Raw genomic sequence first — 24,339 nt, 5'->3', positions numbered from 1 at the left:
GAAAGATATGAAATCATTGTCACATATTTCATTCTCAGGTTTCTACCAATGAGGTTCTTATCAGGCACTAATTGAAATGTTTGTCTTTTTATAAGAAAATACACCACCTAAGTTTTGCGCCAACAACAAACAGCCACCAACTTTTCGAGGTGCACAAATAGCCCCTCAAGTTTCAATGTAAATTCTCAGGAAACCACCTCTCTAGAAAAAAATATTCAAATAAATCATAAAGATGACAAAAGAAAACCCCATATCATATGTATAAAAAAGCCTCCCCGTGTGTCATAGAAGGGAAGGCTCTCTTCACGCCTGTCAATAGCAGGCAAGTCGCCTTCTCGTTTGATATAAGGGGGCATAAGAAAATTTTTAACATGGATCTATTACATTTTCCAAAATTTTGACAGCGACCAACTGAAAATTTTTGAAAATTTTAGCTAGTAAAAGTTGTCTATGACTCCTCAGTGTGGGTCTTTCTATTTTTTATTGCTATTTTCTTAATAATTTATCTACATAGTTTTGGTTATCAATTTAATGTCTTTCCTAGAGAGGCGGTTTTCTGAGAATTTACACGAGCTTGAGCGACGACTTATGCATTTCTCAAAGTTTGGTGCGTGTTTGTTGTTGAACCAAAGATTATGCGGTTGTTTTATATTTTTTTCAAGCAATTATGAAAATCAGCTCCTTCCACTGATTTTCTTACAGAAACATCAATAAAAATTTAAAATAATTATTATAATGGAAAAGGAAACAAACCTCCCTTCGGCGACATCCAGTGGACATATCCAGAATAATAATAACATGGTAATTGGTACCACAACCACGGGGCTCAAGCACATATCCAGCCCTGAGCAAGAATGATTTGGGAGTCAATATGTTGAAAACTAGACATATTTTAGCATTTGATTCACCAGTGTCTTGTGGCTTTGTCCTTGATTCCGATCATCCGCACATCATCTCAGGGATAGAATGAAATATTTTGACAATGCATGATGCTTAGCACATCAACCAAGTAAATTACATATACAAGGTTAAATTTCACTACACAAATTTATAACGTTTTGGAAATACATAATTTTATCGCACCTCAACGATACTGTGATGGAGAGCATTCAATCTCCTCTCTCTCATCCTCGTGAATGTGGCAAAAGCGCATTCAAAGAATTTGGTTTACTTCATAACAAACCTCTTACAGCTTGAGCAAGGCAGAGAAACATTACTAGAAGAGCAGCGACCCTATGCAATAATTTTCACTTGATATACCTTGATACAACATACTCTGCAATTGCCATGCAAGATGTTAGACCAGGGGACTCGATCCCAAACAAATTCACCAACCCCGGCACGCCATGGCTCTCCTCTCCCTGCACTCATGCACAGAAATGCATGGAGAAAAACCCATAAATACATGAATCGGCTTCATAAGCTTTAAAAAATAACTAAATAGTACCAAAGGGAGTTACCGAAAACGGTAGCAGAAAGTGATAAGAGGAAGTGAAAATTGTGAACCAAAACTTTAATATGTATACTTAAGGAAGGTACCCTTTCAAGAAATGACTTTTAATTCGAGTTCAGAATGCAACCTCTACAAGACAAAGCATGGAATGGAATAAAAGAGACAAATATTAAAATTTATAAGTAATATAAAGCTTCATTAGTCAAAATAGAAATGTTAGTTAAAGAATCAAACATAAAGAGAATGGTTCAGATTTCTAACTCCAAAACCTCCATGATCCAAGTAGTAGGCTATTGGTGTTACATAGTAAAAAAAATAAAATGGCTAATGCTAAAACATCTGAAATGTGCAGATTGCTTTTCTTAAAATCTCCATCTTTGATACCCACATTGTTTTTTGGAAATTGTGACTTTAATTTAGTAAAATGTAAAATCAACTTTTAATCACAAGGGAAGTGATCTTCTCAATTTGAAATCTTGATCCCATAAATGGGAGGTGTGCCTCCTAAGATAGGAAGATCACTTGCTATTTAATTGGAACCAATATTTTTCTTTTCTTTTTTTCAAAAAGTTCCCTTCCTGGCATGCTTCAGAAGCATTTCCTTTGCACACTTCCTAGGCATTTTTAGTGTGTCCAGTGACCCTGGTTTCAAATATATAACTTCTTTTCATATCTTTTGTTGCAAACTCTTCCGTCAAGCATTATGTTTTGTAAAGAGGTGGAAAACATCACCAGCCAATAATACTAGCAAAACCACCAACGGTTCCTCATGAGCAAGTACCCAGTTTTAGATTTACAGCAAGAGATGCATTAGTTCACCACACATCTTTCTTGCCTAATAGTTGACACTGTTAAATGATTGACAAAATTTAGGTACCTTTAACAACCTAGCTTTTGAATCTGTCTTGCTCTTCATTAATTAAAAGACTCATTGAGGAGAAAAATGACCAAGAGATCAGGATTGCCTACATATAGTTCATGGAATATAAGCACTACAAATATGAGCACTTAAGTTCATTTATCTCAAGCATCTGATTTATAGATCAAATGGTCATAAAGAGTGTCAATTAATAAAATAGTCAGCTAAAACATGTAACAAGTAACAAGAATCTAATTTTTTTGAATATTACTTTACACATCGTCATTTGTGAATAAGAAGTGCCTACATTTGTGAGAGCAAGTTTGATTGCCTGGATAAAATCTCGTTCAGCATGGATGATCCAAGATTTTGGGTTGTTGAAGAAAACAACAGCCAAAGGAAAGCATAATCCTCAATCAAACAAAGGAGAGCATATTTCACTTTGTTTCCTCTATTGTCAATCTGGCTGCTTTTTTCACTCATTGAATGCACCAAAGTGGAACACAAGAATAAACCTGGTTCTCATCTCTCTCTCTCTCTCTCTCTCTCTCTCTCTTTCTCTGAATTTTCTTCTGTGGACGAACACAGCAACCTCTCTCACTCTCTCTCTCTCTCTCTCTCTCTTCCTGAAGTTCTGAAACACACCCTCTACCTCCCTCTAGCTCACCATAATCATTCCCTAGAACAAGCCATGACTGAGGAACTTGAGGTCTTCATTGGCAAGAGTGTGCTGTTTGAATTTGAATTGCTTAACAAAGTTGTGAGAGATTATTTAGAAGACTGCATGTTGTTACATGAGGATTACTTACATTGAGTTTATAAACAAGTTTTCTTGATCATTTTCATCAAGCAGTAAATTTTGCAGAAACACAATCGTGCAAATAGACCCAACGAGTTTAGTTAGAAAAGAATACTACTTGCTTATGTTGATTCTATACTTAGTCTTGTAACAAGTTAACAGTATCCTTATAGTACAACAACAACTCTGCAACAATACCTATACTAGACTATAATTCATGATGACAAAGCTTACACAATTGGGAGAAACATATATGGTCTAGGAATACAACTGTGATAAAGAAAGTATAATACTAGACAACCTAGCCCATCTTTGAAGTAAAGTGAAGAAGCGTGTAAATTTCATCCTCCTTGATGTAATTATATCCCTATCAGTATATTTATGTATATTTTGATATAAGAATATGTACAGAAATATGTACAATGGTAAAATAAGGACCTTGTTGTCTATGTGAGCATCATAACCAGTATGGTACTATGTCATGGAATGTAGCTATGTGGAAGCTGCCATGTGAAGAAGCTTGCATAAGTGTTTATGGAATGGGAAAGACCTGTATTATGGTCCACTACTATATATATATGGATGGATATATGTATTGGCATATGTACATTCACTATATAAGACTGAATTTATATTAAAAGTAGAGAGGTGGGAAATAGATTTTGTATTCCGATTTAAGGAAAATACAAATGCATACATCCCGTATGGGTTGGGAGTGTACATGGTAAGTACAAATCTTGTGCATCAGAATGTTGATAGAAGACTTATATACTAGTGACTTCTAATGTGTATTTTATGTTTGCACCTTAGTCTCTCTTGGGTTTGGTGGCCCAGTAATTGGTTTATTTTTGGGAATTGTGCCCAAACTTAGACTTCATGGGAATCACTAGAATATGTTTTGTAGTTCTAAATCCTAGGTTTAGATGCATAAAAGAAAAGAAACACCAACCATGTCTCAATTAACAACACATGTGAGTACGAGCTGAGTCAAGTGGATAGTATTGTCCCAAGAGATAGTGGTGTGGCATGAGCTCACTGCAGTTGTACACTCCTCCGCTTGAATTGGACTACCCACAAGGCACAAGGGCCCAAGATTCTGGTTGTGTTGGTTATGTTTTTGTTTGGAGCATAGCCACAAACATCGTGGTATTAACAAAAAAAATGAAGAAAACGAAAAAAAGGAAAATAACACGATATTTTGAAAAAATTTTAAAAATCAATTTATCATGATTTTGACGAGAATTTATCGTGTTTTTTTGCGTATTTTTCATTTATTTTATTTCATTTTCTGTTTTTATTTTTTCAACTTTTGTTTCATTGTTTTATTTCCTCGTGTTTTAGGTATTTAATGTGACCTCCTAGATGCAATATACTACTTACTAATGTATCAATTTTATCATTTTAACTAGAGGTTTTTTATGCATTCTTATTAATTTTTCATTTTTTTACCAAACATATAGGTTTTTTATTTTTTTAAAAAATTCTGAGATTTTCTTGAGATTTTCCCCCAAAAAAAAAACTAGAAAAACTTCACCAATAAAAATTAAAAACTCGAGAACAATATTTGTGGCTATGGTTTGGAGAATGAGGCATCTCTTGGTCCCTCAGCCCAGGTGCCTATAGGGGCTAGTCTACCACTTTGGAAGATGTCGGTGGTGTGACCCTACTGCTGCAGCGATGATCTATGATATCTCAGGAGGTTTCACTATAGGTTACCTTCGGTCTATGTGGATCACTTGGTGAAGGTTTGTTCTATTTTACCTGCATATTGTGCCCACAAAGTTTTCCATTGATGCTCGTCACTATAATCATGGTTAGTAGTCAATGGATTGTCAGTGCGACTTTGTAACTCATGAGGCTCTAAAATACTTCAATTGTGATGGTATGTTATACCTTAATAATGTGGCATGAAACATACGACTAATGGGTGGTAGTCATGAATGTATATGGATTTTGTTTTGACCTAGATTTATATGATTATATCTAGTTTGCTGAACCACATTCCACCTATAGTTGGATATTGGCATACTCACTGCAATCTGATTTTTTCCCTTCTATCTTCACAGATAGCTCTTGATTGATTGATGGGCTCTTGGACGGACTCCTTCAGCTTTGCAATGGATTGGCATTGGCGATCTAGGCATTGAGTCGACTCTTGGGTTTTCGTAAATGTCTTGTTGTTTGAGTCTATGTTTGACTTTGTCTGGCTCTACATAAGTCGTTTTTTTGAAACTATGGTTAATTTTGATCTGTCATGCATTGTCATTACTCAAGTTAAGAATTTATTCAAATGTTAAATGTTTATTCCTGTTATGTTGAAAAACGAATTGGGTCAAAACTCGGGTCGCGACATTTTCTATCTTCTTAGAAAGAGAAACATTTTCAGTTAACCAATATTTCATTTTTAGTATATGAGTTTATGATTTTGTGAATGTTCATTCTCCTAATTTCATGCCAGAAACTGTGATGCAGGCAAATGACTGTGTTATCCACTTAAAGTGGTTGTACTCCTTTGGTGACTGCTGAAAGCTAATTGAACCCACAATAACAAAAGAAGTTGGGAGAAACTTAGGCACCAAAAGACCACATTACAAGGAATACTGCTACTTGTGGTCAAGACAAAAGAAAGGAACAAGGTGTTGATTAATCTCTTGTATGTGGAATATACATGAGGCAGATGAATCGAGAACCATCGACTCCTATTGGTTCATCTTCTCAACAGCAGCAACAGATGGTTGCAATGCAAGATACTTACACACAGAGCAGCGCAAAAGCTCTGCAGAACATTGAATCAACCATTCATGAGTTCAGTAGCATCTTCACCCGACTAGCTATCATGGAGCTTTGTTAGTAACCAGTTATGCGATTCGGAATGGTTCCCATTTAAGGCTATAAATAGGTCGAGCATTGATTGGGGGGATCATCCAATAATTGAAGTTCATTACCTTTGGGAGGAAGAACCGTAATCGGGGATTAGGGTCTCCGTGGGTAAGTTTAGGGACTTTAGCAGTGTGTCTTTGCTCTTGTAACCAGCCTTGTTAGCTGGTGGCTAACAAGCTTGCTATCAGGTGAGCGTCCACACGAGAGAGGAAGACATAATTCAAGTGTAGTTCATGCAGCTCTCACATGTACTGTATTAACGTTTTTTTTTTTTTGGGAGTTCTTGTGACTAAAATTTATCCAGGAAGTTTTTCATCATTGTACAAACATTTGAAAAATTACCAGATTTATGTTCTGTGCCCATCAAACACAACCCAAAATTGGAATGGTCAGAAAAAAAATTCTCTTCCAACCAATTCCAGCAACTTTTTCTTGGATTTAAATTCCAAGGATTTTTTCTTTTGATATCAAACACCTCCCTTTAGTGTTGGAGCCTCAAAATTTTTCTCCATAAAAAATTGAAATACCTACTTGTCGTAACGAAGTTAACTTGTTGAAATCAGAAGTTGGAGACAAGACAATCAAGACCCTAACAAGACTTGTCAGGATAGTCAGAATTAATTGATTTGAACGGATCCAGGTCAGTCAACTAAATAAAATCAAAAGACAAATTATAAAGACACAACCATATATAAAAGGTATATCAACAGATACATAAAACACGTGTACGTAGATGTAGATACGAAGACACATCAAATAAACAGACACATCTATGGTTGTGTGTGTGCTTGAATGTGTGTATGTGTATATAAAAGGAAGAGAATTATCTCACTAACGAAGAGAAGAAAGAAAGTAACTAAATGTAGAACTGACCCAAAAACCAACTCGTAGTCACTTACTAATTAGCAGTCCGTGGCCTAAGGTCCTAGCGATCCATGGCTATGAAGGCTGGGTACAGAGCAGGGCTACAGTCGAGCAAACAAAAAAAAAAAAATTGAGAAATCTATGAATGACTCAACTTGCCAAGGAGAAAGCGACACGAAGTGAAACAACTAACTCTCATCTATCTCCCGAGAAAATAATTTTTGACTTGGTGGTAGACTATAAGTCATCTGATGCATGAATATATCCGATAATTAGATATGCGACTGAACTCTTCCGAAAGAATCAGATGTGGAAAAAATTTAATATATAATTAAGAAATCAAATCAGATTCAAATTTAGGAAATGACATCCAATCAGATTCAAATTCCAATATGAATGTAAAAAATTAGCTTCCCATCATATTCGGATTGTGAAATCAGATATAGTTTTTCTTTGTTCAAATGTGAATGAATCTGAATATATGAATATCCAAAAAAATGGATATGGTTAAAGAGTATATCCAATTCAAATTTCATCCATTGAAATCCGTATAAAATTGGTTACATGGGTCTAAGGTTCTGATATTGCTTAGTGTTGATAAAATGGTCGGAGTGCAATATCCATCCACGTGGCTGAAAAGTCTAGTGAAAGAGAGCCCTCAGGTGGGATGCTGCCTAAGCTTCAGGTCGAAGACAGAAAGCCTCGCTTGGTGCCGGGCTCTGACCGTCAGCACAAGCGAGCTCCTTCGTCCGGAACGAACGGACCCAACCAGGAGGCGCAAGCGCAAGCTTCCTGACGACGGGCAAACCCAAATGGATCGTTGTGATCCGACCCGACCCACAATTTAACGCCCTTTAGTTTCCCCCCTCCACTTTTAATTTAACGCGTTCTCTTACCCACCTTCCCCTTGACGTGAAAAACCCACCCTCCCCTTCGTAACGCCATCGACAAACTTATCGCGTTTTGTTAGTACTCAGTCAGCCGATATCATTTGGAATTTCAAAATTTCTTAGCCCCAAGTTTTGAAAAACCATCCAAATCACACGACTCTTCAAATCTAAAACCTCAAAAATTGAAGAAAACAAAAATCTCCGGAACCCAATTTAACCTTATCCCATATTCAAAACCTAATCAAACGAGAAAAAAAGAAAAAGAGGAAACACATTAAAAAGGGAGGAGAAAATGAAAAAACAGAACCAGGCGCTAGGTTTTTCTCCCGAAGCTGAACCACAGTCGCTGGAGGGGTAAGACGAAGAAGAAGAAAGATGCCCAGAGAGAAGGATCCGCTGTGGGAGTACGGAACAGAGGAGGAAGGAAAGATCAAATGCAGCTTCTGCGAGAAGGGCATCTCCGGCGGCATCACTCGATTCAAGTACCATCTCGCCCAGGTTGCCCAGAACAACGTCGAGGTCTGCGCCCGGGCGTCCCCCGCTGCCCGCGACGCCGCCCTCGCCGCGATCGCCGATCTCCAGAGCCGGCCCCGGAAGCCCCGGAAAAAGAAGTCCCGGACCCTCCGTCCGCAGAGTGGTGTCTCCGGATGCGGCTCCTCTGCCACCTGCACCGAGCCCCCTCTCGCCCTCGCCGCCCCGTCGCCCACCGGTGCTGGGGCCGTTGTGGTAGCCAACCACCAGCCCCGCAAACCCAAGGCCAAGGACAAGGAGCGGATCGACCTCCTTCTCGTGAAGTTCGTCGTCGTCAACAATCTCCCCTTCCGGTCGCTCCGGTCGCCAGACTTCCAGGAGGCTATCCTGGCTATCGCCAACTACGGCCCCGGATACGTCCCCCCAACCTACGAGACGTTCAGAACGAAGCTCCTGGAAGACCTTAAGGGCCAGGCCGCAGAGTACGTCGAGGAGGTCCGCCGGACGTGGGCATCCACGGGCTGTACGCTCATGTCCGGGGCCTGGAAGGACGCCCGCGGCCGCGCCCACGTCAACTTGCTCGCCTCCTCGCCGAGGGGCACCGTGTTCCTTAAATCCCAGTGCTTCGTCGGCATCCCGGAGGACGTTCCGATTGTTGCCGATTTCTTGTGCGGCGCCATTGATGAGATCGGACCGGAGAATGTCGTTCAAGTTGTGACCGTCAATGAGCCGGATTTCGTTGCGGCCGGCTCAGTCATTGAACAGAAGTATCCAAACATCTTCAGGAGCTCATGTGCTGCCTACTGCATCGAGTTGATGCTGGAGGAAGTCGGCAAGCTTCCATACATGCAGTCCATGATGCTCAATATCAAGAAGATAGTAAAATTTTTGTATAAGAGTCAGGATGTTCTTGGTTTGATGAAGGAACACACAAAAGGCAAAGAGTTGCAGAGGCCCATCGGATCGAAGTTCCTTACTCAAGTCTGTTGCTTGCAATCCATTATCAAGTCAGAAGAAGTTTTGAGGAAGATGGTGATCTCGCCAGAATGGCAGAGCTCGCCAAATTGCGCCTCTGATGAGGGAAAATTGATCACTGAGGTGTTGCAGGGAGACGAGTTCTGGCAAACCGGGAAGGAGATTGTTGGTTCGGTCGAGCCACTGGTTAAGGTGCTAAGAATGGTCGATGGTGATGGTTCGACAATGGGGTACGTGTATGAGGCTCTGCACAGGGCGAAAGAGGCGATCAAATCCTTCCACGAGAACAACGTTGAGAAGTACATGCCTCTCTGCGAAATCATAGATGCTTGCTGGCATAATGAGTTGCAGAGCCCGTTGATTGCTGCGGCCGCATATCTTAACCCGCATTTATTCTACGATAATTTGGTGACGATGAATGCTGAGATTCGAGTTGGGCTGGAAAAGGTGATTCAGAAGATGGCGCCGCAGTCAGACAGCGCCCAGGTAGCTCAAGAGCTTACTAGATATCACGCTCGAGATCGCAAAATCTTCAGCGGAATTGGAGGGGATCTACTGCGTACTGCACATCCGCGTATGCACCTCTACTCTTCTAAATGCAGATATTTTCTTTCAATTTGTACTGCCTAAGAACTGGGGATCATTTGGATCTCATGGTTTTTTTTTCTCCTGTTTCAGGTATTTGGTGGGAACTGTGTGGCTCGGAGATCCCAATTTTGCAGACATTGGCCATAAAAATTCTAAGCCAGCCTTGTAGTGCTTCTGCTTGCGAGCGAAACAAGAGTGCTCTCAAAACATCCCATGTTAAGAAAAGGAACAATTTGGAGCCTAAAGCATTGAACAACTTAGTACATATGCGGATGAACTTGCAATTGAAGAAGACTTCTGTGGAGAAGAGGAAGAAGGATATTGCGCCAATATTTCTCGACAACATTGAAGCATTCAAGGACAGTGAACCGATATCTGGAAGCAAGCGTGGGGGAGTTCCACTGTTTCAGGATGTTGATGATGAGAGCAGCAGCAGTGAGGGAGAGGATGAAGATGACAGTGGCCATGCTGACACTCATGGGATGGGTTATGAATTTTTAATGTCATAAGGTTTTGAAATCTTCTTTTCTCTTTTCTGTCTTTTCAAATGTTGTACTTATAAGAAAGGTCAACTTAAGACACAACATTTGCAGATAGGCTTATCTACAATACAATCTTATGGATAATGAAAACTCGAATTGCGAATATATTCAGGTGCAGGCTTTCAACTGATCACAGACTTCCAGTTGCAGTAAAGAGGTGTAGTGCTTCGTTCATTTTGCTAATGGTTGGGATTAAGTTCTTGTTACACAAATGCGTTTTCGGAGGGAACAAATTGGGAGCGTTTTTATTTCATATGCACAAACCTTTCCTGTTTTTCACAAGCCTCTGGTCTTAAAATTTAGTCCTGTGGAACAAACAATTTGGTTTGCCACGCCCTCTACGTTTGTTTCAAATGAGGTCAAAGGAAAATGTGAATCTGCTTGCTGAGTATGGAAAAATCCCCTTGGCCGAATGCGTCCTCGACCCCAGGTAATCCACCTATAGCTTTCACGCCAAGGAAATCCAAACATGGACTGCCTACGTGACGGTCAGAGCTCACCCCGTCCACGCCAGGCCTTTGGGTCACGACTTATGCTTCTAACCTTTCAAAGAGATCCTTTCATAAGCAACAGTCTAGATATAGCAGAATATGAACCATCAGGTACTGTGATTCAGATTCCTAAAAACCATCAGATTTGTTATGGAAAAATAGAGCTGCTCAAGTACTACAAGTTGCTTGATAAGTTGTCCTAATGACATCTAGGCTTCCGCAAGCTAGTTGACTCAATCACACGCATTTTCTCATCCACTTGTGAGGAAAAAGGATGTGACGGCCATTGAAATTGCACTTTCCCTCGTGAGTACTGTCACGTTGAGTCGATACTGCATAGAATGGATAAGATGCTAGTTAAAAGCAAGGAATGATGCGTGGGTAATTGCCGGCGTGAGTCAGATTGCTTCTTTAGCTACCAGAAGTGCAATTTGGTATTCATTGGTGGCTTGATGGATAAGATGAAAAGTAGTACGAGTAAGTAGCCAAATCTACAATGAAGCTTCTCTTCCTTATCACTATCTCTGACGTAGTTGCCACTCATTGTCCAAATGGATTGTGAAGAGTAGAATAACAAGAATGAACCCGGCATCCCTTGTACAAATTCTTGCTGCAATAGATAGTGCAAACTCGTCGCAGTAAACACGCCTTAAGGACATCAAGACAAGAATGCATCAAGGCCTATAAGTAGACTCATGCCAAAATTGGTTCATTTTTGCAAACGATTCATGCTCTCAAACTGCATAGCTAGTATCGTAGTGGTTATTTGCAGATTGTGTTCAAACTCCAGTGCAGTATTTTTATTTCATGTGTGACTGTGTGAGGATGCTGTTAAATCTACTGCAGATATCAGAAGTAGCGGTTGGTGTGGCACGTATTCTGTCCAAGTATGAGAGCAAATGACATCACCAAGGCCTTCTCATATCTGCAGTAGATTTATGTTCGACACAGTTATGTGAACGCTTTATCATGTGCTAAGATAGAAGAAATGATCCTATCACAACATTTACCTTAGTACTCTGTCCATAAATGATTGACCGACTTTCACAGAAAAACGACAATAAATGTGATCTAGCGAACAAGACTCAACAGGATTTGCTCCACAAAGAATTGGGATAAAAACTGCATTCTGGCCTTTAGGCACCTTGTTTTTAGTCTTAAATACTTAAAAACTTTCAAAATAAGTCTTCCATGCCCAACTAAGCTGTTCTGCTAAGCCTTTTCAGAATTAAAGAGGAAAAGACACAGGTTTGCCTACAATGTCATCATGTTAAATATCTAACATGGATCCATCACGCCTTGTGTACATCTCTAAGTAGCTATAGCAAGCAAGTCATGCTTTGAGCCATAAGCATCACTCATCGGCACAAGCTAAAGTCCTAGTTGGTCACCGTAAGTTGAGAAGGTACATCGACGGATTTAACTGCTGTTCCTGGGTTTCCATTTGAAGATTAAACTTGTCTTGGAAAAAAAATTACCAGAAAGGGCAAGAAACTACCTGTACAAGAAAATCCACGAATGGCTGCTTTGGTCCAGAAAGCTTTGGTCTGATACCAGCATAATCTGGCTCCAATGAGTCATCCTCTAAACTAGGGTAATATTTTCTTATTTCAGGATAGAACCTTTTTGCTCGGCACACATCTACAGAATAGTCAAACCTGTAGAAATATTAAATAAATAATGAGCAATAACTACCTAGATAGATGAATATGGATCAGAAGTGTAATAATATAAACTGAGAAGTGTAATAATATGAACTGAGAAGTGTTGATAAACAAGAATTCATTATGGCAAAGAAACAGCAGTTTTCACGTCCTTACTACAGTGACACATTGAAAGAAACTGAAAGGAGCTCTATAACAGATAAAGAAACGAACAATATAACAGTAAAAGGCAAATTCATTGGTGTGATTTGCAATCATTAAAAATAAGTGGCACATGCTCTCTCTCTCTCTCTCTCTCTCTCATCTGATCCTCCTTACAAATAAAATGTACCGTTCAGAGTCATCATTTGAAGACAACAGTCAAAGCACCTTTCAACCTTATACAATGTTATCTAATACTCCACCAGCTTAACTTTTCATTTAATAAACGTTGCTAGCAAGATTGAATTCCAAAGCTGGAGGGGGCAAGCATGTTTTCCAATGTCTTAAGTTATAATTTGCTTAACGCTATACTTTGCTAAAAATACGGTCTATATCCCAAGGACAGAAAAAATGTTCCCTAGTCCCTACTGTCTAGAACATGCAACCTTTTATAGACAATGCACCAATACAAATTTATCCTCTCCATGAAGCTTCACAATTTGAGGTTCTTGGCCATAAGTTATTGCCAATGAATATTTACGGAAACAATAATGCACTTTGTATTCATTTAAAGAATAAATGTATATAGTGAGTTCTCTATAAGCTGACTAAGTTGCATGTATAGTTTTTCTTTTTTCTCATGGTATGCATGCTTTGATTGATTTTCTAGAATCTACAGCACATTAAGTCGTTCAAATAAGTTTATTTCCAACATGCCTTAACATGAAGTGAACAAAAGAATGACTGTATTATAGAAAAACAGGCATTAATTTCTATGAGAAAATGGTTTTTAACTTTTTACAAATTTCTGGTTATGGTATGTCTAGAAAGAAATTGAGCTCAAAATCCACAAATATGTTGGAGAAGGATCAAGTGATAAGATCAACCAAAATGAGAAAATTTTTACTTGTTCAAGAAACTTGACGTCTCATCAACATTAAGCCATTCGACATCCGGCCCAAATTTCACTTGGCCACTTAAGTCCAATGTAACATGCACCCCAAGGCCACCATCCTCTGGAATTGGATAAATCAAATGTTTGAAAGGTGACTTCATAGATTTAGATAGTCTAAAGTAGCACCCACGAGCATAAGAAGAATCCAAGTTCGCGCCATGGGATAGTCCTTCAAACCTCTTTGCAACGGACAATGCACTTAAACCAGCAGAGTTGACAACAAAATCTGGGACCAACACAAGTTGGGGCTGCAAGTGGTGGTTCATGAAACCTTCAATATCCTTACTTTCAACCACATAAAGATGAAAGTTTTTGTTTCCAGCATGGCCACCAACAACAGCAGTATTATATGAAAATGTTGTACCATGATGCTCAGCCTCTCCCTGAATCCATATTGATGCGAAAATTAGAAAAGCTTGACAGAACTAGGATTATATTGAAACCGACCGTTTAACCAAAAGAGATAAATCTAAAAAAGTGACAATTTGTGAAGTTATTACATCCATCACAAGATGAATCAAAAAATAAACTTCTTATTGAAGGCAAGGGGACAGGTTCTGGTTAACTCCATACTTAGCTCTTTAGGAAGAGAAAAAAGTAAGTTGTTCCCCATCTTGATTTTAAAGTAGCAATTATGCTGATTCCACTTGATATTGAATTCGTTCACTTTCTTTCCACAAAGTATGCACTTCTTAGACTGTTAGTGCATTTCCTATTTCTGTTTTATGGTATTCCTTAAGCTAACATTGGTTTCCAATAACTTTTGTTAAGCAAAAACAATATCCTCCTGCAGACCTGTTGAAAATGATATTTTTTTTTACCATTCACACAAATAATGTGAAGCAACAAATCACACAATAACTTTCATTAGAAATTCAAGGTGTAAGGAACATACCACAAAAGAAAGCATCAGAGAGTGGCTGTCAACTATGCCAGAGCAAGGAGACCACAAAGCTTTCACACAATGTAGTTCAGATTCCATCAGTGTGGCCTCCGAACCCTCCATCATTCTTAACCCCGTAACACCATTTGCAACTCCACAATTCAAAAGAGCTGTCAATTTTGGGATCTCTGATGATCTTGTAGCTACAATTAGTTTTCCAATATTGGCATGTGGAATCCCATGATGTGAGCAATATTTGTATAGCATCTCCCTCCCTCTGACGCAAAAAGTTGCCTAGACAGATATGCCTTTAGTCAGATGCCAAAAACGGTAAAGTGATGAAAGAAAGGAAGAAAAAATGTAGATGTGCATTCATCCCCTTCATGAAAAAGCTAAAGTTAAATCTGATTTTCGGGTATCAACCAGAAGAAAGCAAGAAAATGATTTGGAATCTGTATCAGTTTACACTGTAACAGTGACATACCAACCATTAATGAGGAAATTTTTGGCTTGAGATTTTTGAACTCATACACAAAAAGGCCCATAAAAAACGAAATACATTGATTGAGGGATTTTGTATCAGTCTTGGACATCCTTCAACGTTATTAATATGGAATGCACAATCAACAAAAGTTTGTCTTTTTCTCAGCATCTATAAGGGCAGCATACAAAGTGAAAACTGTGGTTTGTAGAAACTTCTACCTACATTTGGAAGCCACATTTTGAACAGAGAAACTAGGCATTTTACCTAATAACGGGAAGCAAGGTTTTACAGGCATTAATTTTAAGAACTGAATTTTAAGAAAAAATTATGCAAATTGGATTTTGTGCAACAATTTTTCTTGTCATGCGGCGACCTTCTAGCCTGGTGTCAACAGGGTTGCCTCAAGCCCTCGGTCAGCCTATATTCATCTTCACAAATAGAAGTTTTGTTCTTGGATTAGACAAGAAGTTCTCCCCAAGCATTCCAGAAAATCATCATTCAAATTCTTCCCTCATCAACCATCAAAATGAGTAATGGGTGTGGCACTTTCTTGGCTTGGCTAAGGACTAATGCCTTTGAACTCATTCCGGCTATCCACATTCCAAGTGCAAACCATCTGGCCTTACTTAACAATAGTTGGTCCCACAAGCATGCCGAGCAATCCCTAGCCTAACTGAATGAATTTCCCCTATCATTTGCCTAGTTGAGGGCCTCAGGCAGACAAAGTCAGTCTACAGACTAACTATTATAGTGATCAGTTTTAGCTATTAAAAAAGAAACTTCAAATAACATTACATTTTGCATGATTCATAAATGTGTACAAATTTATAAGGAACTTATCCATATCTTAAATGATCCACATTCTTTTTTATCCTATCTCAGCCACTGCCCATTTCCTTCTTCCATTTCGTGCATAAGTTCCATTGGTTTCCCTCTTTGGCAGCCTTCTTATGAATAAAGCCAGCCTAAACTAGCACAAGCATGTCCTTCAGACTCATAGGAAAAACGGACCCTTACACATTTTAAAAGCCTATTGTTTACATATTTTAATTAGATATCTGGTCGTTTCTTTTTGCAATATTTAATTTCAAGAAACTGATTGGATAGACTGAATCAATCACTTGGAAGATAATAGGAAACAAAGTAATCCTGCAACATTTCTGTTTTAGAAAGATAAAATTGCTCAATGTCTTTCTGACAAAAACAAACCAACCATCCACTAGAACCCAGCATTGACCTCATGCCAAACTTGGAAAAATCAAGAATGAACATCATAAGATGGTACCACACACCAAAGACTTCAAACTGGTAAGTTGATTATGAGCTATTAAAAGATCCACATTGTTGATTGTTTATTTCCATGTACTTGGTTTAGGTCATATGTACAGCAAAATGTAGCAAGGAAAAAAAATTAACCAGCATGAACACAAACATAAATCTAAATCAACATCTAGTCCTAAAATCCAGACCAAAGATCAAAAACCTAATGTCATGCAATATTCTTAAGCCATGCTATTAAATTATTATTGGCCCTGAAACTGCAACTGAATTGACATTTGAAAAAATGAAAAAGCAGCCAGCTTGAAGCTGGTTTACTGCCCCTGGTTTCTCAGCATCAGAAGATTAACCATGGCATTTCATGAGCAATACAACAGCGATCACATAAATCAGCTATGTTCTCAAAAATCAAGTCAGCTTTAATAAACCATAGTCACAAATAACGTCTTGGAGTTTTAAACGACGAGGTTTTCATCGGGTATAATACGGCGAGCTTGAAAAAAAAAAGGAGAAAAATGGGAAAAATACGGTAAATTTTTAAAAATTTTAAAAAACTAAAAATGGGGAAAAATAAAATAAGTGAGAAACTTATAACACAAACATCATAAGATAAGTAGATTTGCAACAAATAAACAATAGAAAACGAAAAAGAACTGTTTGGCATTAAAAAAACTGAAAAAAAGTTTCGTTTTTAACGCTTTTTTTTTTAAAAAAAGTGTCTTTTTAAGTTTTAAATGGCCATTTAATTTATCGCGTTTTTTTTTCAGAAAAAACGCGTTTTTTGTGACTATGTAATAAACAATGAAGGAAAACCTTGGGGCATCCCCACTTGCATAACAATGTAAAAAGTCACTAAACCAACCATACCCTTGTAAGGATTTGCAGCAAGCAGGTGTAAAGCAGCCCAAGAACAAGAGTATTCAATACTCAAGATTAAAAACACACAAAGCCAACAATGGCTCTTCAGCTAGTGCATCAAAGCACACTAAAACTCATAAAGGTAATGAATATATTTCACTTAATCTGCTGAGAAAAGCATAGAACTGAATGAGGGAGTCTACTTATACACAAGAGAAGAGCAGGCCATTGGCTAAGCTCCAACAACTCCATTTAGAGCTAAAATGTTTAGGTTTCAACAACTTTCTCGTCTATTATTCAAGACCTGGCAACAATATCTAAACCAGACTTTGTGATAAAACATACCCTCATGTAGAATAACTAACTTCAATTCCTAAAAAATAGATTCTAAAAACTAAATCAGCAATTTTAAATGTATTCTTCGAAAAGGATTTAACTTAATTAGTTGTTTTCCTGCTGCTGATGATGATCAGCATGTCATCAATATAAAGTAGCAAAACTACAATACATGTATAGGTATCATTAAATATTGTAAGTGAAACATCTAAAACCACATTTTCTTATTATATCATTAAATCGGTCAAACTGAACTTTGGGGGGTTGCTTGAGGCCACATAGCAGTTTTCTTAATTTAAGGATTTTGTCATTTGGAATGCTCATAGTAGATTCCATACTCTTGACTACCTTTAGCTACTGATCTTGCTTTGTATCTTTCCAAAGTTTCCTCATTTTTTGTTTGAACAACATAACCCTTATATCTTTTTGTACTTGGGAATATCCAATAAAGGCACACGAAATAGCTTTAGAATATGGTTTATCTCCTTTACCATTTAAAAATGAAAATACAACATTTGCATCCAAAGATCCTAAGTTTATTGTAGCCAGGTTTATATCTAAATAGTTTTCAAGGAGTTGTCTTTGAAAAAGGATTTTTGAAGCCATTTTATTTATAAGATATGTTGATGTTTATGCTTTCTTTCCACTAAACCACTAAACTATTTTACTCAGTATTTCTGGAGTCAGGGCATTGATGAACAATCTCATAGTTCTCGAATGATAGTTGATCCAAATTAGTTCTTAATCATGCTCTAAAAAATCTTAAATGTTGCAAATGCATTAGATTTTAAATTTAAGATCCAACAGTATCTTGTGTGATCATCAACAAAAATAACAACATAGAAAACTCTTCCTTTAAATAAGATAGGAGCAGGATCCCAAATATCTGAATGAACCAATTGAAAAAGTGTCTTAAATAAGTCCTTTGGCCAAATGGTAAAGCTTTCATTTTCCCAATAATTCATTACATTCAAATCCATTTTTGTGAAATTCTCATTAAAAGGCAAAATAGACAAGTTGTTTACATTCTTGGATGCCAAGCATGTGATTCCTAACATCAATATCTTTTGGTTGCACAACACTACAAAAAAGGAATTTAGGTAGATTCATGTTATCCATGAAATAGAGATCTCTTTTCCAAAAGTATTTCTCAATAGTTTCCTAGACCAATGATTGTGCAACTAATATTTATTTGATGTAAATACAACGTTACCACCATTGTGCAGGATTGCAAGATGGAGAATAAATTCACATTTAGTTTTGGCACTAAACTAATTCTTGAAACATAAATTTTTTTTATTTGCTTCGAAAGATTTTTCCAGAATCTCTATTTTTTCAATTTGAAAGATGTTCCATCAGTGGAGAAAAAAAATGATACACCTCTGATTGACTGATAATCAGACAGCATAAAGTCATTTGGAATCATATGAAATGATGCATTAGAATCTAAAAGCCAAAAAGACATACTATGGGTGGAAGTAGTTGAAAACTTGAAATAGCTTATGTATGAGATGGGAGCCAAAATAGCTCCTCCGAGAAGAGTTTAAAACTTTAAAATGCCTCTACTGATGAATTGATCCACTAACTCTGCTTTCTTCATGCTGAGTTGATGAACCCATGGTCTTCTTATCATGCTTGAAGTCCTTAAATTAAGGTTGAGACCTCATATGACCAGGTTCATAACAAAAGTGAAATACCACCTTATATCGCCCTTTTTTTATGCTTGCATGGGTGTTTTAATGTGGTGGTCTACATGGTCTCTAGACTCTAAACCATTATTACCTTTTGTCTTGATATCTGCACCTCTTTTTTACCCACTCTAATTTGATGCTATAGTCAGTGTCCTTTTCTTTACCCGAACGGCCATATTCAGTTCTTCAAATATTTTTCTTTTACTTTTTTTTAACCGATTCAACAACTTTGAATTGGCCGATCCAAGCCCAATTCTGGTAATTCCGTCCAAAGTCATCTAATTTTACAAAGTCTCAAAAACAGCATCTACATGAAATCGAAAGGGATTTGATTTGAGTCAACCAATTCAGGCCGATTCATGCTGATTTTAGTAACATTGGCATTTACTTTATAGTTACAAGTTATTTTATTGGATATATCAATGTTGTAAAAAGCGTATCGTAAGGCGTATCGGTCGGGCTTTAAGATACGCCGTATCGTAACGTATCGTAACGTATCGTAACCGTATCGTAAATTTTTAAAAAATAATAATAATAAATCAGAAAAAATTAAAAAAAAAATCAGAAAAAATTAAAAATAATAAATTCTTCATAGAAAACATGGTTTAGTCTTTTAGATAATGATAGACTTATTATTTTGCTAAATGCTATAAACTTACACGTTCACGGTTCATCATTCATACTTCATAGACATCAAAATTCATAACAATATCATTCTTTTTCATCTATATCTTCATGGTTTAAAAAAAAAACCATTTCCTCTCAATGGGAATCAGCCACCCATGCACAAATCCATGCTTTAATAGATGATTTCACGGTGACAATCGATGATTTCACAATGGAAATCGATGATTTCACAATGGAAATCAATGATTTCCCTCTAAAACGGTACAATCTATAGATTAGAAATGAGGAAGGGGTGGGTTTTTATAAAAAAACTCGAAAAAATGGGTTTCAAGTCTCCTTTTTAGAAATCAGCCCGTATCGCACCGTATCGTACGATACGGGGGCCCGTATCGCACGTATCGTACGATACAAGTACGATACACCCCCATTTGCGATACAGGGGTGTATCGTATCGTATTTTGCAAACGATACGATACGTATCGTACGATACGGCCCCGTATCGTACGATACGTACAACACTGGGATATATTAAATGTTGCCATCATTTATAGTAAAAGTACACTATAATATAAACATTTATTACCTGAACCTGACCCAGATGACTCGTTGACCCATGAGTCATGACCCAGTCACCAGCCGATGCTAGTCTAATTCACAGGTTTGCAAACTATCATTTCATGACTGTGGCTTGAAAAGAACTCTGACAAGGGAGCTTTTTTATCTCTTCTTCTTCATTATGATTAATGCTTAACATTGATATGGAATGCGCACGAGCCTAAATAACATACGCTCTACAAAGGGAATGTGTTTTCTTATATGATTTGTTTAATATCATAGAAGGACGAAAAACAAATGAAGGTCTTTCTATTCATCTATAGAGACAAAGTGCGAGTGATGGCTATTACAACAATGGAGAGCATGTAGCTCAAACAGCATTCGATAAACATGGGAGCTTGTTTGGGCAAACCTACCAAACATGTCATTATAGTAAAAGTTTTATCTACATAGCTCGAAACCACATGTTTTATGAACAAACCAAGGATAAAGTTCTATCATCAAGGGCAATTGGATGATGTATCTACTTATTAAATAGCAAAGAAATGGAAAACTGCCAATAGATGTCTATGGAAATGTGAACTTTAAAAGTATTGATGAAAGGAAAACGGGTGTAGGTTAAGAATCAAACCGAAGTATGCATATCATACGTCTTCTGTTGTGATGCGCATTTTTTTTCTGTTTATAGTGGGGATCACATATTCAATCAATTGCAATCACCCAAAATGTCAAAGGCAAATAAGGAATGACCAAGTTTGGGTCAAGTTCAGTACTCAAGCTGGTGCAACAGAAACACCGGATATAACAACCTGACCACCAACTTGCAGTCTAACCTCAAGAATCCCAATTGAGAAACACTAACAGTCGCAAAAAGAAACACCAAGACCATGTTGGAGTCTAAGTCAAAACAAACCGCACAAGCAAGAGCGAGGACTTCCACTCTCATCGTCCATAAAGCATCATAAACCAATAATCCAAATAAGAAACAGCAACAATTCATTGGAGACCCACATTCATCATCCATGAAGCATCAGACGGAGAACCCAAGAGTAATAACTCAGCAACAGAAACATCAAAGACCAAAATTCATTCTAACTCACCAAACCACACAAGAAGGCCAAGAAATCACTACACTCATTCATAATCATCATAGATCCAAATGAGAGACAGCAAAAACCTCCAAAGTATCAAAAGCAATACAACTCAAAAGAACCCAACAAGAAACATCAAACACTCTTTCACACCCATCATTCAGGAAGCATCTGAGAGAGAGAGAGAGAGAAAGAGAGAGAGAGAGAGAGAAAGAGAGAGAGAGAGGGAGAAAGAGAGCTAACCTTCAGTGAATTAATAGGGTAGTAAATCCCCGCGTGAATCACCTCGCTATTGCGGGAACTAGAGCCAGTACCGAAAGTGGAGGCGGATTCAACCACCAGGACGTCTCTCCCTGCCATAGACAGAGCTCTAGCGACAGCCAACCCCACAACTCCGGCGCCGATAACCACACAATCTGTTCTTTCTCTCGGGATTCCGTCATTGCTTGCCGCAAACCGACGGCAAGACTTACCGATCTCGATCGACTTCTTCGCCACTGAATCCCGCAACTTGCAGAAAACCGACTTGAGCATATTCTTTCCTCTTGCTTCGGCCTTTGCCGACCCTCTCTCCGTTCTGGTACATCGAGCAAACTGTTCGAGATGGCGGCGAATCGGAATCCGACGGGTCGGAGGCGTTGTCGCCGATATGATTCATGGGAAGATCTCGGGCGCGCCAAAATCCCACGACAATTTTAAAAACTTTTTGGGTTTTCCTGAAGAAATATATGGCAACCATAGGCCCACGACGTGGTGACAAATGGGTCGGATTCGATTTTCACCCGATCTATATCCTGTACTTAACACTCCCGGATCCAACCCGGTTGTGAAGACGTGCAAACCGCAAAGAGAATAATAGCAAACCTATTGTGCGCTTTACATCACTTCGTGTAACGGAATAATTTAAAGAGTGAGGAGCACTGACATGTCCACATATAGCTCTCCACCGTGCCATTAGAAAAAATGTTGGCCATAAATAAGTGCATATTGCTTCGCAGAAATTTGGAACTTATGAATATTGTATTGGTGTGATGATTTATATGGCTGGTTTGGTACTAGAAATAGTATTTCATGAATATGCCTTAAAATAGGAATAAATTTGTGGAACACTTTTCAAAAGTTTGATGAATCTACCACAATTTTGAAACAGAATCATGAAACACTCATATAACATTTCTAATACCAAAATGGTCCCATAGAGTTTTTGAACGATGAAAGTAAACTTTAGCTTGTAGGGTTGTATTTATTTTTGAAGATTCATGAATACTTGTCAATGTTTGATTAATTTTGACCTCTTTCTTTTTAGATATTCATAAGACAGTAACAGTGATTTGCTGTGGTAAGTGACCATCACAGACAAGAAAAAGGTCTGCGTTTTCTGACATTATAAGAAAAACGTAACAGAAGATGTCAAATAAAGGTATAAAACTTCCCATGATGAAATCACTTGAAGGTCAGCAAATGCATATTAAACTTCGTTCTTCATTGAGGATGGGCGACAGACGTCAGTAAATGGTACAACCAAAGATGAACTAGGACGACTACACCTGAAGTAAGAAAGCTAAAAGAACGATACACCCGAAACTAAACTGGAGATGAACAAGGAAAAGCAAAATTTTTACGCTGTCACGGCACTTATAAAAAAAAAGAAAAAGGAAAACCAAAGAAAACTGGTCGCAAGACGAGAACAAATAAGCCAAGGATTCGTTTTGGGGACAACTAGAAAGAGCAGGATGAAATTGAAAATTTCTGAGAAAGAAGGGACCCACCGCTCGCTCGACGGTGGCCGGCGATGGAGAAACTCCACCTGAATCCTCTTGACATGGAAAAACAAAAATGTCGTTCTTTCTCAATCAGACGCCACTGAACACGATTTAACCACATTCTAAATCGAACCTCTGGCAAATCAACGGCTCTCCGGTTTCCTTTTCTGCTCCCTAACAAAAAATCCGTTAACTGGGCATGTTTCAAGCTGAAAATCCTTTAAAAATAGCATCGAATTTAGCTGGCCAACATGAAGAACATTAGAACGTCACTCCGCCGGCGAGTTTTGTGTTTTTCGGCCAACAATACTGACCCAATCCGGCGAAATAGCTGCCAAATTCGTCTCTCTAGAGACTTTATATCAATGACGTCATCAAAACCAGAGTTTTAATCGAATCGGAAAGCTCCGCGATTCGGCGCATCGGTGAATCATGTGAATCGGATCGATTAGAGATGTATTTTGTAATTTAAACATAAACTGGAAATTGAAAAACGTAAAATTAAGGGGGGTGGGGGGGAAAAAAGGCAAAACTGTGAGACGGCGTTTGGGTGGACCCCTTCAAAAAAATGGCTTTGTTCTTCTTTCATAAAAACCATTTTTTAATGAATTTTGGAAGAAAATATAGTCAGTGTTTGGTTAACACGACAAAAAGCACCCTTCACTTTTTAAAACTTGTTCAAAAAATGGGTTCTAGAGGCCGTGGCAGAAGTAGAAATTTTTTTTAACGAGGGAACCTGAATTAAAGTTTTTAAATTTTGACTACAATTCAATTATCATTTTTTTTAAATTTTTATATAAAATAAATAATTTTTTTTAAAAATTTATATGTACTTTTTTTTTTTAATTTTAAAGTGGGAGGAAGGCCCATACCTTAGCTCCACTCCAACTAAAGTGTCTTTAGAAACTAATCTTAAGCAAATAAATAGCGACGAGCGAATGCAAAAACCAGTATCCAATGGCAATTAGCAATGTCGACTACTGACCAAGCCTCAACAATATCCCACTGCCAAACAACGAAGACCACCGTAATCCAAAACCCACGGACCAGCAAAACTCTCCTAGTGAAAACGAATAGAGGTGCCCACAAAATGAACGGCTCCACCTATGACTGGTTGATCGATCTATCACCCGAGTGGGCAATTGGGATTCTCCATTTACTGGGCCTTGCATTACTAAATGCTAAAGTTTGTTGTCTCTTG

The 24,339-nt window shown here is 38.0% G+C and overlaps 2 protein-coding genes across 6 annotated transcripts; one reads left to right on the top strand and one right to left on the bottom strand.

The window, feature by feature from the left end:
• Window positions 1–1,152: 1,152 nt before the first annotated feature.
• On the bottom strand, window positions 1,153–22,055 carry LOC116260468 (L-2-hydroxyglutarate dehydrogenase, mitochondrial). 5 transcript variants are annotated; one of them, XM_050079589.1, is made up of 6 exons: window positions 21,619–22,055; window positions 14,468–14,749; window positions 13,525–13,955; window positions 12,311–12,470; window positions 11,232–11,422; window positions 10,903–11,144 (listed from the first exon to the last, which is right to left on the bottom strand). In XM_050079589.1, exons 1-6 carry the CDS (start codon window positions 21,907–21,909, stop codon window positions 11,129–11,131), a joined length of 1,371 nt encoding a protein of 456 aa, XP_049935546.1. In that variant the 5' UTR covers window positions 21,910–22,055; the 3' UTR covers window positions 10,903–11,128. The 5 variants fall into 5 exon arrangements, with proteins under 5 accessions (XP_031494696.1, XP_049935546.1, XP_031494697.1 ...); XM_031638836.2 differs by lacking the exons at window positions 10,903–11,144; window positions 11,232–11,422 and adding an exon at window positions 1,153–1,361; XM_031638837.2 differs by lacking the exon at window positions 11,232–11,422.
• LOC116260467 (uncharacterized) lies at window positions 8,022–10,426 on the top strand. The gene is made up of 2 exons (XM_031638835.2): window positions 8,022–9,765; window positions 9,870–10,426. The coding sequence occupies exons 1-2, from the start codon at window positions 8,121–8,123 to the stop codon at window positions 10,286–10,288; spliced, it is 2,064 nt and encodes a 687-aa protein (XP_031494695.1). The 5' UTR covers window positions 8,022–8,120; the 3' UTR covers window positions 10,289–10,426.
• Window positions 22,056–24,339: the final 2,284 nt, after the last annotated feature.

Source organism: Nymphaea colorata, chromosome 9, assembly GCF_008831285.2.
Source record: "Nymphaea colorata isolate Beijing-Zhang1983 chromosome 9, ASM883128v2, whole genome shotgun sequence".
NCBI classification, from domain to species: Eukaryota; Viridiplantae; Streptophyta; class Magnoliopsida; order Nymphaeales; family Nymphaeaceae; genus Nymphaea; species Nymphaea colorata.
This window is presented reverse-complemented; position numbering and strand designations above follow the sequence as displayed.

What these genes read in the sequence shown, in the direction of transcription:
- LOC116260467 (XM_031638835.2), top strand. Translation starts at nt 8,121, where the DNA reads ATGCCCAGAGAGAAGGATCCGCTGTGGGAGTACGGAACAGAGGAGGAA. An exon ending in ACTGCGTACTGCACATCCGC is followed by an intron (nt 9,766 to 9,869) that starts GTATGCACCTCT and finishes CTCCTGTTTCAG; the next exon opens with GTATTTGGTGGGAACTGTGT.
- LOC116260468 (XM_050079589.1), bottom strand. Translation starts at nt 21,909, where the DNA reads ATGCTCAAGTCGGTTTTCTGCAAGTTGCGGGATTCAGTGGCGAAGAAG. An exon ending in ACGTCAAGTTTCTTGAACAA is followed by an intron (nt 12,471 to 13,524) that starts GTAAAAATTTTC and finishes ATATTTCTACAG; the next exon opens with GTTTGACTATTCTGTAGATG. An exon ending in TCGTGGATTTTCTTGTACAG is followed by an intron (nt 11,423 to 12,310) that starts GTAGTTTCTTGC and finishes TATCTATTGCAG; the next exon opens with CAAGAATTTGTACAAGGGAT.